The sequence below is a fragment of the Miscanthus floridulus genome, chromosome 19, assembly GCF_019320115.1.
Source record: "Miscanthus floridulus cultivar M001 chromosome 19, ASM1932011v1, whole genome shotgun sequence".
NCBI classification, from domain to species: domain Eukaryota; kingdom Viridiplantae; phylum Streptophyta; class Magnoliopsida; order Poales; family Poaceae; genus Miscanthus; species Miscanthus floridulus.
In genome coordinates, this window is record NC_089598.1 from 103,774,647 (window position 1) to 103,788,549 (window position 13,903).

Genomic DNA, 13,903 nt, shown 5'->3' on the forward strand with positions numbered 1-13,903 from the left:
CGGGTTCGGTTTCGGGTTTGGTTTTCCACCCGTGGATATCCAATGGATATCCGAAATAAATCATTTGGAATTAAAACTCATGTTTTATAATATACTAACAATAATTTGTTTACTTAGATTATTAAATTTATTTAAAGTTGACTTATGAAAATATTTATTATTTGTTGCCTCTTGTTTATACATGTGAATATGTGTATATATATCCGCGGGTTTCGGGTATCCATTCGGGTTTCGGGTATCCACGGGTTTGGTTTTGGTGATGGATTTCCACCCGAATCGGTTTTCGGGGCGGATTCGGGTTTCGATTTCGGGTTTCGGTTTTAGGTGCACGGAGACTCCACCCAATCCGAACCCTACCCGTTGCCATCCTTACCCAGGCGGCGCGTGTGAGCGAAAATTGGTTGATGGAGACCGTAAAAACAACCGATATTCGTATAACAATATTATGATTCTGCAAAGACCCCTGTGCTGTGCAGTGTAGGTGTTGTCCAGCCAACCTTTCCACCTCAGTCTTGCTTGCTCCCAAGATTCTTCCGTACTTTCCCCCCTCCTCCATCCTCTAGATCTCCCCAACCTCCGCCGTAACCCGGACGAATCGTGCGCTTGCTCTTGCTCCCTGTCGTCCTCCGCGGCCGACGCGAGCTGCCGGTGGTTCGTCGCCGTCGACCTCGCCTCCCCGCTCCTCTGCACTGCCAGCTGCCGGCTTCCTGGTGCTGGACTGGTGCGGGTGCGGCGTGGAGTCGTCAGTAGAGCTCCGTCTATCCGGACTGACACGGATTGACCTCTCCTCTCGTGGGTAAGTGTCTCGAGCTTTGCCTTGCCTCTGTTGGAGGTTGGAGCTCGCGTTGTCCTTGCGGACCTTCCTCTCCCGTCTGCGAGCGGTCAAGTTCGATTTTTTCTTGCCTGGTTACCTGTGGGCTCGTGTGCTGCGTGGTGTCCTTGTTATTGAGTCGAGAATCCATCTGAAATCTTGCCTAGGGTTTTCAGCGAGCTAAGTTGCGGCCATGCCATTTTGGAGTTCGTTCCCTGACAATTGGCTGGCGAGGTTTAGGGAGGGTTTTTGTGATGTGCTGTGGAAAATTTGTTGAGTGGCCGTGTGGACATGTAAGTACTTGAACATAGACAGTGAGGAGAATTTAGCTTAAAATTGGTGCAGGCCATACGAACCAACAAGCAACAAGGAACCAAAATAAAAAAAGTTAAGGCAGGATAAATGCTTAGAGAGCTTGTGTTTTGTATTATCCCTAATTACTTAAGTTCATTTGTGGATACAAACTGTCAAGTTCCAGGTGGAAGCGTCAACTGTCCTGATTTGTTTTGTAACCCATAACGCCCTGTAGAATCTCCGACTTGTTAACTAGAACATTGGCTTGATTGAAATGTACTCTATAGTTGTTTTTCGTTTTGGGGTAACAAGTACTCCCTTTCCTACCAAATTATAATTCGTTTGACTTTTTTGACCCCTAAGTTTGACTGCTCGTCTTATTCAAAAAAATTGTGCAAACATAGTCAAATTTAAGTCATTCTTAAAGAACTTTTGTTAATAAAGCAAGCCACAACAAAAGAAGTGATATTTAGCGCAAATTTTTTGAATATGACGAGTGGTCAAACTTGGGATAAAAAAAGTCAAACGAACTATAATTTGGAGCGGATTTAGTATATATATAGTTTTTTTTCATTTTTTTTACCTATAGGTATTTCCATCATTATGTACTTTATTTAGTATGTGTTTTTATACTCTGTTCTTTAGTATACACATATAGTTTTAAACTTTTGTTTCAAACCTAGTGAATATCAAGCAGTTTCTGAATTATTGCGTGTCTTAGAAATGTTTTAATCTTCTATACATGTCCTTTTGTTATACAATATGGATTGTTGTTTTGCATGAACTGTTTTGCAATGCAACAAAAAAAGGTACTGTTGGCTGGAAGCCTGAAGGCGATAAACTAAAATTTTCCTTTTCCTGTGTTCCCCAGGTTTTTGGGTTTTGATCAGTTCTATCAGAGGAGTGCTTATGGATGATTGCATGGCTGTAGCTTGCTAGGCCCTGCTTTCCTGTTTGTACAGATACATCATGGCACCACGCAGTAGGGCTTCATCTAGAAGGCCTCTCTGGATCATCGTCTTGGTCGCTTTTGTCTGTGCAGTAGCCCTTGGAGCCTATCTTTATACTCCACGACATTACACAGCCTGTTATCTGGTACCATCAGAAGCCTGCAATTCTCGGCCTCCTCCAGAACCTGCTAGGGTATACACTGATGATGAGATTGCTGCTCGTGCTATCATGAGAGACATCATTCGGGCACGGCCAGTGCAGTCAAAGAATCCAAAAATTGCTTTCATGTTTTTGACGCCCAGTTCATTGCCATTTGAAAAGCTATGGGAAAAATTCTTCATGGTATGATTTTTTGCAGTATTTACGAATTGCAGTGAATACATGTCTAGGTAGTAAACGAGTCTTAGCAGAATTGACTAAATGATTGTCTCAGCATGTAACACTAATATTCTCTGCTATTAGTAAAATAAATTGTTTAGCTACTATTTTATTTTGTAAACAAACTCATTTTTTACATACTATCTCATATAAGAACAAGGATATGTCCATAGTCACCTGCGCAGCTGGGTGTGTATGAGTACCAAATCTAACCACTTGGGTGTACTTTCAGGGTCATGAAGACAGATACACCATATACGTGCATGCATCAAGAGATAGACCGATTCATTCAAGTCCAATATTCGCTGGCAGGGATATTCGAAGTGAAAAGGTATCGAACTAGAATTGGCTTAAACCTGTACTGCCCTCATTGATTTATGCAGAAAATGTTTGCTAACTTTCAATATAATACAGATTGATTTTGAAAAAATGTTCTGTTTTCTCTCAGAATGCCATCTCTAATGATTGTAGAACTCCATTCTATAAACGGATGGATATATTTTGTAGAGTATGATCCAGAATTTATTAATGTTTTTGAACCATCACCTGTACCTATCATGGCCAGTAGTACTTGCCTACAGCAATTGTGTCCAAGATTATTTTGATGCCAAAGTTTTAGTTATAGTTGTTGTAGGATCTAATTTTTTCAATTTTCTTGCCAGGTGATCTGGGGCACGATTTCTATGGTTGATGCTGAAAAGAGGCTCTTGGCTCATGCCCTACAAGATCCTGAAAACCAGCATTTTGTCTTGCTTTCTGAGAGGTTAATCATTTTCATTTGTTCTGTTCCATCTAAATTTCAGTGATAGGTCCATATCCTAACACTTTATTCTAATTGCAGCTGTGTGCCACTTCATAACTTTGATTATATACATAGTTATCTCATGGAGACAAACGTCAGTTTTGTTGACTGGTAAGTGAATATACTTACATAAAGCAACACATTAACTTTTCCCCTAATCAGGGTTGAAAAGATACGCTTTCCTTGAAATTATGTTTTTCAAATAAGAATTTTGCTATTGACATGCCAAATTGTCTTTTTCTCAGTTTTGATGATCCTGGTCCACATGGAGCAGGTAGATATTCTGACCATATGCTACCTGAAATTGTGAAGAAAGATTGGAGAAAGGGTGCACAGGTGATAATTTCATATGACTGATCGCCCTAGAAAGTGGAACTTTATGGTTGTTGCTTCATTTTTTTTGTATAGTGACTTTTTTTTGTCTTCCAATAATCCTGTCGTCCAGATTCAGTTACTTACAACAGTTGTTTTGGCTTCTCATAGTTAACTTGAATGTTCTCGTGTGTCCTTCTCTTACAGTGGTTTACAGTGAAACGGCAGCATGCAATTCTTATTCTCGCTGACACCCTTTACTATGGGAAGTTCAAGCGTTACTGTAAGGTGGTCCCTTGCTCCCCACACCAAAAAAACTTTCTAAGATACATTGTCTTATTAAAAGCACTGTCAAGTTATTTTTCATGTGTAACAAGCAGACCTTCAAATATGCTCAGACAACAGGTAGAGGATTTCTAGGGAAAAAGGCGAAAACAATTGTCTTTGTTAATCTGTGTCTTTCAGCCTAGATAATATCAGACCATAGCACATACTGTCGTTGATATTTATGTCGTTGCTGATGTTGTGGTTGCAACTTTACAGCCAGGAAATGAATGGCATAACTGCTATTCAGATGAGCACTACTTGCCAACTCTCTTTAATGTAAGTGTTCAGAAGCTTGTAGATGACGGCCTTTTGTTCTCTTTGGCCAGCCAGCAACATGTTATTTAGAAAAACTACTGAACAATATTGCATTTGTATTTGTGGCTGCAGATGGTTGATCCGACTGGAATTGCAAATTGGTCAGTGACGCATGTAGATTGGTCTGAAGGGAAATGGCATCCTAAAGTCTATAGGGCTGTGGATACAAGTTTCGAGTTACTCAAGAACATCTCGGTAAGCTTCGAGCCTTTAGGAGCAAACAATTCATTACCTTTGGCATTTATGTAACAACTTTGCAAATGCCCGCAGTCCATTGATGAGAGCGTCCACGTTAGCAGCAACGCAAAGGTAAGAGTAATTCGGTCCTTCCCTTTGCTTGGCCTATTCCCAATCACTGCCAGCTTAAACGAATGAGGTAGTCCTTGTTCCCTGGAAGCTCTAACACGCCATTGTCGTCATTGTGCAGCATGTAGCGCAGAGGAGGCCGTGCATGTGGAATGGCATGAAGCGGCCCTGCTACCTGTTCGCACGCAAGTTCTACCCTGAGGCGCTTGACAACCTGATGAACATATTCTCGAACTTCACCATCATCTGAGTAGTGGATCAGAGGCACCAGCACTCATTTTCTTTCTCCCTCTTGAGCACTGTTGCATCAGCAACAGCGCCACCATGGTAACAGGTGAGTAGTGTAGGGCCGTCTACTTGGTGATGGAATCCAGTAGCTGAAGGAAGCAGGAACACAGTTACGCAGAGCACGCAACTCTTGTCAGATCAGAATTCAGATGATGCCACCTGCTGCCGCGCTTGATCTATTAGATTGCTGATGATGGCTGAGCTAAGTTATTTGCCAGCTCTTGAAACGGCAAGTTTTTGCTGGAGGTTGGTGTGAATGTGATGTATGAACTTGAACTTCTGTTGTTGATGCTGCTGCTGATGAATTGTGATTAATTTAACCGTACGTAATTAATAACTTCAGCTGTTGGTATCGATGTTGAAATTGGCCGAAATTTACTGATTCTGTCGAGAATTAGATTGAATAGGCTGATCAAAATTCAATTTTGGGATTGTGGATAAGACCTCCTTACTCTTTCATAGAAAGATAGAAAGTGGGGCAGCAGTAGGGTTTAGGTCAAAAATAAAAATAAACATGGGTAAGTTAGGTATCCAATAAATATTTATTTATCTTAATTTTATGGTATATTTTTACGCCATTTTCTTATAAAAAAGGTAACAAACGAAAGAAAAATCTCTCTATTACCGCGTCTTTTATTCAGAGCATCCCCTAATCTTTTTAGGGAAAGAGCGATGTATCATATTTCTACTTAATGCTCTCCAATTCTACCAGAAATCATATAAGAATTTGTTAGGAGTAAATTCCTTTAACGGGATTCATAGCAGAGGGATCACTGGAGCACCTTTTGCCCCGGGCTGAAGTTCAAGGGCCCACAAGCGCAGGTATGGGCTTATGGCCCAGAGCGACATTTTTTGGAATGCAAATTACGCAGGCGCGTGATTTTTGTTCAGCGTGCTTGTTAATTTTTATTTGTGTGTATATATATACATAATAATTATATGTAGCCAAAAAACTCTAAACCCTCCTCCAAGAAGAAGGGTTAAAAGTTTTCGGAAAAAGGACTTTAAACCTCTGTCTTGCGGCGGCGGCGGCGGCGAGGTGATCGATCGTCGGCTACTCACGTCGTCACCACCATGAGGCAGGCAAGCTAGCAGCCAAAGCCAAACCATTCACGGGGTTACCGCTCAATTGCTCGATCGGTGCAATGCAACAAACTGTCTGACCTAGGTTTGGGCTTGTTTGGCTTATAAAAACAGTATTTTTCCCAAGGACCAAATCAGTCGACAGTACCCTGGCTTATCAGCGGGAGGAGAGGATCAAGCCGGCAGAGGAGACGCCCGAGGCCGCGGCCGGAGGGTATGGGGGAGAGGCGATGGCGGCAGGGACCTCTCTTGGAAGGGGCCAAAGGTGGCCATGGCCCCCTCCTTGTTGTTAGAAAGTTTCTTTAGCAAATACTAAAATTTACTATGTATGGAGTGATTTTTGAGTTTCATCTCTTTGCTTGGCCCCCTCTACTAGATGTTTCGGCCACTAGATGGCGGAGACAGCGGACGGAGGTTTGACGGCCCGCGGAGAGTAGGGGACAACGGCATCAGGTGTAGGCCGCTTCGTGGCAGGGCGCCGGCCGGCGGCCGTAGGGGCGGCGGCGGCATGAGGGGCGGGAGCAAGGTGGTGGTGGATCCGCACAAGCACAAGGGCGTCTTCGTCGCTAGGGCCAAGGGGGACGCGCTGTGCACCAGGAGCATCAACCCCGGCGAGTCCGTCTACGGCGAGAAGACCGTCTCCGTCCAGGTCCTTCCTTGCATTGGCCGTGCTTCATCCTAGTTGTTGGTTATGTAGTTGTGTATCTCTCTATTTTTTCACAATTTCTTGTGCAATGTGGGTTGAAATTAACAAAGGTGGTTTAATTAGTTTACCTCTTTTCACAATTTCTTGTGCAATGTGGATCGAAATTAACAAAGGTTGTTTAGTTAGTTTACCTCTTGTCACCAATGGTGTTTTAGATACATAATATAAGTGTACCTTAAACTGAAGGTTTATTTCACTAGCTATCTACACGAGCTGCCCCATCATGTATGGTCATCTTTTGTAGTTTTGGCATGCATTACAGAAAGAGGATGGAACAAAGGTAGAGTATAGGGTGTGGAACCCCTTCCGATCCAAGCTGGCTGCTGCTGTGCTTGGCGGTGTTGACAACATCTGGATTGTAAGCCTGTTTAATTACTCAGACTGAACACGCATTAGTTATCTATTATCTTGCCCTTTCACTAAGAAAAAAAAGGCTTTCCTGTTGCTGTCCTGATGTACAATATGTTTACAATTTAGGCTCCTGGCCAACGTGTGCTTTTACCCTGGTGCTGCTTCAGGAACAGCTGTGTCTCATGTGTCTGATATTGTTGGACCGGTGAGGGATCACGCTGTCACCTACGTTTCGGATACTGATCAGTGATTTCATTTACTGTTTTTATCATTGAGTTTTGTTACTTTGCAGGAAGGGTTGGTCTATGATGTTGAGTTCTCTCACAGGAGTGGAAGAGACCTTGTCAATATGGCCAAGAAGAGGACAGATGTCATTCCCATTATTGAGGATGCCAGGCACCCGGCAAGGTACCGGATGTTGGTTGGCATGGTTGATGTCATCTTCTCTGATGTTGCTCAGCCAGACCAGGTATACTCCTCTCACTAATTCTTTGTAATTATCAGGGTTTTTCTTAATTATTATTATTACTTGCTTTATGAGTAATGATTAACATCTGAAATCTCTGATTGTTGCACTAGTATGCAATGTTGGTTGGCCTATGTGCTATGTTTGATTGTCTTTCTGTGGCGATATTGGGCCTCACCAGATGATGAACATACTCGGATTCCCCTTCAGTACATCATAATGGATGATGGAAATCCGAGCTTCTGATGCGCTTATGGCCTTATGCCCGATTAATGCAAATGTTTTCAAGTTTTCTTTTTGCCCTGTGCATTATTTTATCATCATATTAGAGAGGATGCCACCTTTTAATTCTTACTTCAATGCTTTAACCTGGGTGTTTATGTACCCCAGTCAAAGTTGTGATTGGTTACTGGAGTTTTTTTTTTTTTGACCATATGTGTGTTTTCAATGTTGTACTATACAATCCCTTATTTTAATTACAAACCTGAGCCAAAGTGGGACAGATGGTCCAAACACACAAATTGTGGACGATAGCGTTTGCTTTTTTCAACTGTTGGTAATTAATGTGTCCAGCTTTAACAGTAAATGGGTCCGTATTGTACAATCATATATAGTACGATGACGTCCTGTGTTAGGTTTTGAATGCGCTTATGGCCTTATGCCCGATTAATGCCAATGTTTTGCAGTTTCTGTTTTGCCTTGTGCATTTTATAATCAAATTAGAGGGGATGCAACCTTTTAGTTCTTACTCCAATGCTTTAACCTGGGTGTTTATGTACCCCCATGTTTCTTTAACCTAACTAATTGGTACGTGCTGGGTGGCAACAACATTTACAAGATTAATTTTCTTTATACGTTCTCGTAGACTTATTAATTGTTCAGTTCTATCTGGTCTGCTGTCTGCATCAGTCTATTTTTGTGAGGGGATGCATTGCATTAGGCTAGAAATAAAATTAACCAAGGCTTCCTTCGTTTTGCAATTTTTGTACATAAAATATCTACAGTTGGACCTTTGATGCTTTGATTTACCAGTCGTACTTTAATTTGATGCGTGTCTGGTACTGAAAGATACTCCCTCTGTCCCTAAATATCTGTCGTTTTCGCTTCCCTTCATACAACTTTGATTAAATATATATTAAAAAATATTAATATTTATGGTAAATAATTAGTATCATTGGAAAGATCTTTGAATCTAGTTTTTTAATAAATTTATTTAGAGATACAAATGTTACACGCAATTTTTACAAATCGAATCAAACTTACGGCACGCATACCAACGGCTACAGTTATTTAGGAACGGATGGAGTAGTTGAGTGCTTAGATCATAACTTTGACTGGATTTTTTTTTACCATACCTGTGTGTTGCCAATGCTGTACTGTTGGTACTACTGTACTTTTTGACCAATCACACAAATTTTGCACTATAATGTTTGCTTTTTCAACTGTTACTAATTAATTCATCCTGCTTGCATAGTAAATGGGGGGCCGTATTGTATTGTATAGTTGCAGTATACAGTACGAGGACGCCCTGTGTTAGCTTGAATGTGACTTACAAGCAGCTTGTTAAACTTCCCATTGGACGCTCCATCCTGCATGCAGGCTAGGATCTTAGCCCTCAACGCCTCATATTTCCTGAAGAGCGGCAGCCACTTTGTCATCTCGATCAAGGTATTATTACGACTACTTGTTAACACATCACAATGAAGTTTTTTCAACCAAAGAAAGCTGGAAGCAAAGCACCAGATGCCTTTAGATATATACAAAGCTTTAGTTTGAAGCCTGCATCGATGGCCCTGACGATTTAGTGTTTGTTCACTCAGGCTAACTGCATCGACTGCACAATGCCTGCGGAGGCGGTGTTTGCCAGCGAAGTGGAGAAGCTGAAGGCGGAGCAGTTCAAGCCGGCGGAGCAGGTGACCCTGGAGCCCTTCGAGCGCGACCACGCCTGCGTCTTCGGTGGCTACAGAATGCCCAAGAAGCAGAAGGCAGCGGCGGCGTCTTAGGCTCTGATGAAAGAGTTCATTGCCTAGATATTTATATAAATAAATGTCTATACAAGTATAGTTCGTCTATACAAGTATAGTTCAAAGTCGAGTTTTTGATTGAGTATGCCTCAAACTAGAGAGAGTTTTGATCAGGTCTAGGAAAGGTTTTAAAGTTGGGCTTTCAGTAGGTCTCAAGGCTTAAAGTTGAGTTTTCTGTAGGTCTCAAAGATAATTTTGAGGAGCGAGGTCCCAAGGAACTGTGATTTTGGTTGAGTGAGTCACGATCTGAAGCGCGAAGTTTTGCCATATTTTACCGGATCTGAAGTGATGTGGCGTTGATCAATTGTTTTTGACCCTTATGTAGCTGACTGAAATATGTCGGCTGATGATATGCTGACGCTACGGTGGCTTGGACTTCGTCGCGATGTCAAAAATGGACTGAAAGCACGTGTAATTGCTGCGGGGAGCGGGGCTAGGTGTGCTACTGCCATTCCAACTGATCTAAACTAGGAGTACGCAGTAAAAATCTACCATCTGTTGTTAATTAATCCAAAAATGTACGATCACAAAGTAAGTACACAGAGATTATGTACAGCGTACCGGTATATATAAGACCTTTGGTTGCTCTGCTGGTTAATTTCCTTGTCACTGTTGTTGCACTAGCGCATACGTCTGAGGCGTACGGAACGTGACCAGCGGGCAGCGGCCTCCTCCACAAATCACGAGTCATGACACCTCAAATAGTGTTTAGTGTCCTCCTTCAGGAATAAATTGACCCGTACTGTGCGTGCAAGACACCTTATGTCACCTTTGAATTACACCTCGTATTGTCAATTCTTTCTTGGATATTTGACGGATGGTGGTTTGTACCACCAGGAGCAAAAACAAGCACGCCCTACCTCCGGTGTCAAGCACGCCGGCCCTAGCATACCCTAAACATACACGCTGCAGCTGCTCTAATGCCTTCGGATTTAACAGAGATTTTATTTCTTATATTTCGCAATTTTTATGTGCATGGCAATATGTGCTTGTAAGCTAGGCCCTTGGTTAAGGGCCAGTTTGGTTGCCGAAATTTTTGGCAAAATGACACTGTAGCGTTTTCGTTGTTATTTGATAATTAGTGTCCAATCATAGTCTAATTAGGTTTAAAAGATTCGTCTCGTGGATTTCGTCTAAACTGTGTAATTAGTTTTATTTTTTATTTATATTTAATGTTTCATGCATACGTGTAAAGATTCGATGTGACGAAAAATCTTAAAAAATTTGGCATTTTAGGAGGGAGCTAAACAGGGCCTAAGTTGCTTTGATTTCACCGTTGCAGCTTGGTGCGTATATATAGTTTATATTTTATATTTGTTGTACTGTTGTGTTTCCTCAACTGGTGTTTAGTGTCCAGCCTTGAGCAATAAATGGATCCGTACATTTGTACATACAAGACGCCTTGTATATCATCAATTCTTTCTTGGACATATACGTACTCCAGTAGCTAGAAAACCATCCTGTCAACTTGAACCTTGCCTGGTTGACCACGCGAGAGCATGTGTGCTTTAGAATATATAGAAGCATCTTGTTAACTTGTATTACTGGACGTCATGTCCTCGATGCTACTATCTACGTACATCCTAAAACACAAGTTATACAAGCATTAAAAATATATTAAACTACATATAATGTGAGACGAAATAAATCATCCAACTCAGTTTAAAACAAACATTTACATACAAATACATCTACCATTAATGTTTATAACTAACATATAAATATATAAAATATAATCATGAAGGATTACGTGCTTCGAGTGGAGTAGACGCGAGGAGGACGAGTCGAGGAGGTCGGCAGGAAGAGCGAAGGCGATTCCTATTTTTGTGGACTACGGATTTGATGTAGAGACCTCCATTTGGGCTTTGGAATTGCTCAAAACGTAACTTTTCAATTCAACAACAATCCATGAAAAGAAGGCCCCCCGCCACCAAAAAAAAGGCCATTCCAACTCATCCGAATCCAAGGCACCCGCACTTACCGCTGTGGAAATCCAATCTACTATACCCGTTTTTGAAAAGGATATTATAATTCTACTTTGGTCCTTAGCCAAACTATCTAATGTTTAACCTTATGTATTAAAAAAAACAGTAGCGATATGTATCTATAACTAAACAATTAAACACAGTGTGAAAATATATCTCATAATAAATCTAAATATATTGCTACTTATTTTAACGTATACAGATATTGAATAGATTTTTTTTCTAGAGACGGGGACTCTTATCCACTCAATCCATTTGCTACGAACCGAAGGCATCAATGGGTCCGTTCGGCTTACCCCATATTCGATTTATTCGGCTTCTTTTTTCAGCAGGAATAACGTTTTTCTCTCACAACAATTCAGCCAGAACAGTGTTTTTCAGTCAGTTTCAGCCAAAATTCTGCCAGCCGAACGGGGCCATTATCCGGTTTCGCACGCTTTGTACTCCTACTTTAATTTTGTATGTATACTGTATAGTATTGTAGTCTCTGATCCATCCGCCAAGTCAACGATACGGATAAAGATTAAGATTAACCCCTCCGGTACTTTTTTTTATTGTACTGTACAGTATAATTGGCCGAAGGCGGGTGGCCACACGCCTAATCCACAGCATTGCCTCCTGGAGTACATTCCTATCGTCTCACTCCACACGGCACGCCATCGGGTGTGGCCCCACGCGTCATCGGCCGGCCCCTCCTACCTAGGGATGAAAACGGTACGGATATTTTTCGACCGTATTCGAAACCGAATCTGTTTAGAGGGGTTGAGATCTGTCCATATCCGAGTCCGGATATCCAACATCCGATACCGTATCCGTATCCGAATCTCAAATCGCATATTTATGATGTCGATATCCAATCGTATTCTATCCGACATAGTTGACACTATCCATATTCGAATCCAAATCCGAACAGAAATATGAAAACAAATATAATATCGGTGATATCCGTCCGTATCCGATCCGTTTTCATCCCTGCTCCTGCCCGCCTCCAGCATTCAACGCTTCAACCATCAACTCCCCGCGGCCACTACTAAAGAGCACCCCACCCCCACAGCCGGCCCCGTCCTCTGCCTCCGCCTCGCCGTCGTCTCCGCTCCCTCCACTGTCAGCTGCAGCCAGCCTCCATCAGGCAGAGCACCACCGCCCTCGATCGACCGCCGGATGGGTTGCGCCTTCTCGTCGGCGGGCTCCGCGGGGGCGCTGCGGCCGTGCGCGGGGGTGCGGGTCATCCACACCAACGGGTACGTGGAGGACTTCGAGGGCCCCGGCGTGGTGACCGTGGCGACCGTCACGGGCTGCCTCTCCGACTCCTCCTCCGCCGGCAACGGCAACGGCGACAACAACAACGGCAAGGGGTACGTGCTGTGCTCGGCCGCGCACCTGCTGCAGCCGGGGCGCGGGCCGTTCCGGCCCGACGACGCGCTGCAGCCGGGCACCGTCTACTTCCTGCTCCCGCAGTCGGTGTTCCAGGCCGAGTCCTCCGCCGTGGACCTCGCCTGCCTCATGAACCGCCTCACCGCGCTCGCCCGCAAGGGCTGCGCCACCGCCGCGCCCAAGCCCAGCCCGCTCGACGCGCTCTTCGACGCCGCCGGCGGCGGCAGCCACCATCAGCAGCCGCAGCCACTGCCGCCTGTGGCGTCGGCGAAGGAGAAGGATCAGCCCGGGCGGGCGGCGCCATGGAGGCCCCGGCTCGACCGCATCGACGAGTCCATCGGCCGCGCATCCAGCCGCAGCGCCTGCAGCGAGGCCTGATGCCGTCACATCCCTCATCCCTATTCCCTCCCTTAGCTTTTGGTTTCTAGTTTCTACTTTCTACTAGCTAGATTTCCTCTCTCTTTTCTGATTTCCTCTCTGTCTCTCTTTAATTAATCTCTCTTCTTTTACAGTAGTGCATACAGATGGCTGGTTTTGTTTTATGTTTGTTGTAGAAGAATTGTAAAGATCCATAGTACAGTGCCGGATTGCTTTGCCTATGATGTGAGGATGATGAGTTTGTTGCTTTGCTGATGGTGTTATTAGATTCAGGCATTCAGCGCCGTATTGTATGGTCAGTTGTTCTTGTAAAAGCTTGCCCGCTAGTGCGCCCCTTCTCTGATCTGTCATCAGAGACCGGTCTGGTTTGGTCTGGCACGGTGCTTTGGTTTCTTCCAGGCCAGACAGGCAGTGGATTTACACTCCGCCATATTCGCTTGGCTTTCGCATAAGCCGTATTTTTTCAGACGAATATTACTTTTTCTCTGGTAATAAATTAGTCAGCAGTATTTTCGAATACGGCCAACTGGGCAGAGGACTCGGCCGCCACCACCTACCTCTAACGTCTGACCGCCAGGTCTCTCTCCATCACGCCACTCCTTTCTGTGTCCGTCCGCTACTCCGCTTCACTTTCTGGTCTCCATCGCAAGTGCGTACTAATCCGTACCCACCACCTCCGTCCAGGTCTCCGCGGATGCCAAGTCCTGATGCAACCTCAACCAAAATACATACAGTACATATACACTAGAAAA

General features: G+C 43.6%; 2 protein-coding genes, 1 non-coding gene and 1 pseudogene across 3 annotated transcripts; all 4 read left to right on the plus strand.

The window, feature by feature from the left end:
• The first annotated feature begins 482 nt into the window (after nucleotides 1-482).
• LOC136527458 (glycosyltransferase BC10-like) lies at nucleotides 483-5,126 on the plus strand. The gene is made up of 11 exons (XM_066520205.1): nucleotides 483-796; nucleotides 1,977-2,398; nucleotides 2,667-2,765; nucleotides 3,097-3,197; nucleotides 3,276-3,347; nucleotides 3,482-3,572; nucleotides 3,756-3,836; nucleotides 4,092-4,151; nucleotides 4,263-4,385; nucleotides 4,461-4,499; nucleotides 4,618-5,126. The coding sequence occupies exons 2-11, from the start codon at nucleotides 2,075-2,077 to the stop codon at nucleotides 4,744-4,746; spliced, it is 1,119 nt and encodes a 372-aa protein (XP_066376302.1). The 5' UTR covers nucleotides 483-796; nucleotides 1,977-2,074; the 3' UTR covers nucleotides 4,747-5,126.
• An 885-nt stretch (nucleotides 5,127-6,011) lies between these two features.
• Nucleotides 6,012-9,685, plus strand: LOC136529139 (rRNA 2'-O-methyltransferase fibrillarin 2-like; annotated as a pseudogene).
• On the plus strand, nucleotides 7,566-7,640 carry LOC136530175 (small nucleolar RNA snoR60). The gene has a single exon (XR_010777666.1). It is a non-coding gene; the product is annotated as a small nucleolar RNA snoR60 (small nucleolar RNA).
• Nucleotides 9,686-12,409: 2,724 nt separating the features above from the next.
• On the plus strand, nucleotides 12,410-13,444 carry LOC136529203 (uncharacterized). Its single transcript, XM_066522294.1, has one exon. The coding sequence runs from the start codon at nucleotides 12,561-12,563 to the stop codon at nucleotides 13,149-13,151; it is 591 nt and encodes a 196-aa protein (XP_066378391.1). The 5' UTR covers nucleotides 12,410-12,560; the 3' UTR covers nucleotides 13,152-13,444.
• The last annotated feature ends 459 nt before the right edge of the window (nucleotides 13,445-13,903 follow it).

What these genes read in the sequence shown, in the direction of transcription:
- LOC136527458 (XM_066520205.1), top strand. Translation starts at nt 2,075, where the DNA reads ATGGCACCACGCAGTAGGGCTTCATCTAGAAGGCCTCTCTGGATCATC. An exon ending in AACGTCAGTTTTGTTGACTG is followed by an intron (nt 3,348 to 3,481) that starts GTAAGTGAATAT and finishes TCTTTTTCTCAG; the next exon opens with TTTTGATGATCCTGGTCCAC. An exon ending in AGTTCAAGCGTTACTGTAAG is followed by an intron (nt 3,837 to 4,091) that starts GTGGTCCCTTGC and finishes GCAACTTTACAG; the next exon opens with CCAGGAAATGAATGGCATAA.
- LOC136529203 (XM_066522294.1), top strand. Translation starts at nt 12,561, where the DNA reads ATGGGTTGCGCCTTCTCGTCGGCGGGCTCCGCGGGGGCGCTGCGGCCG.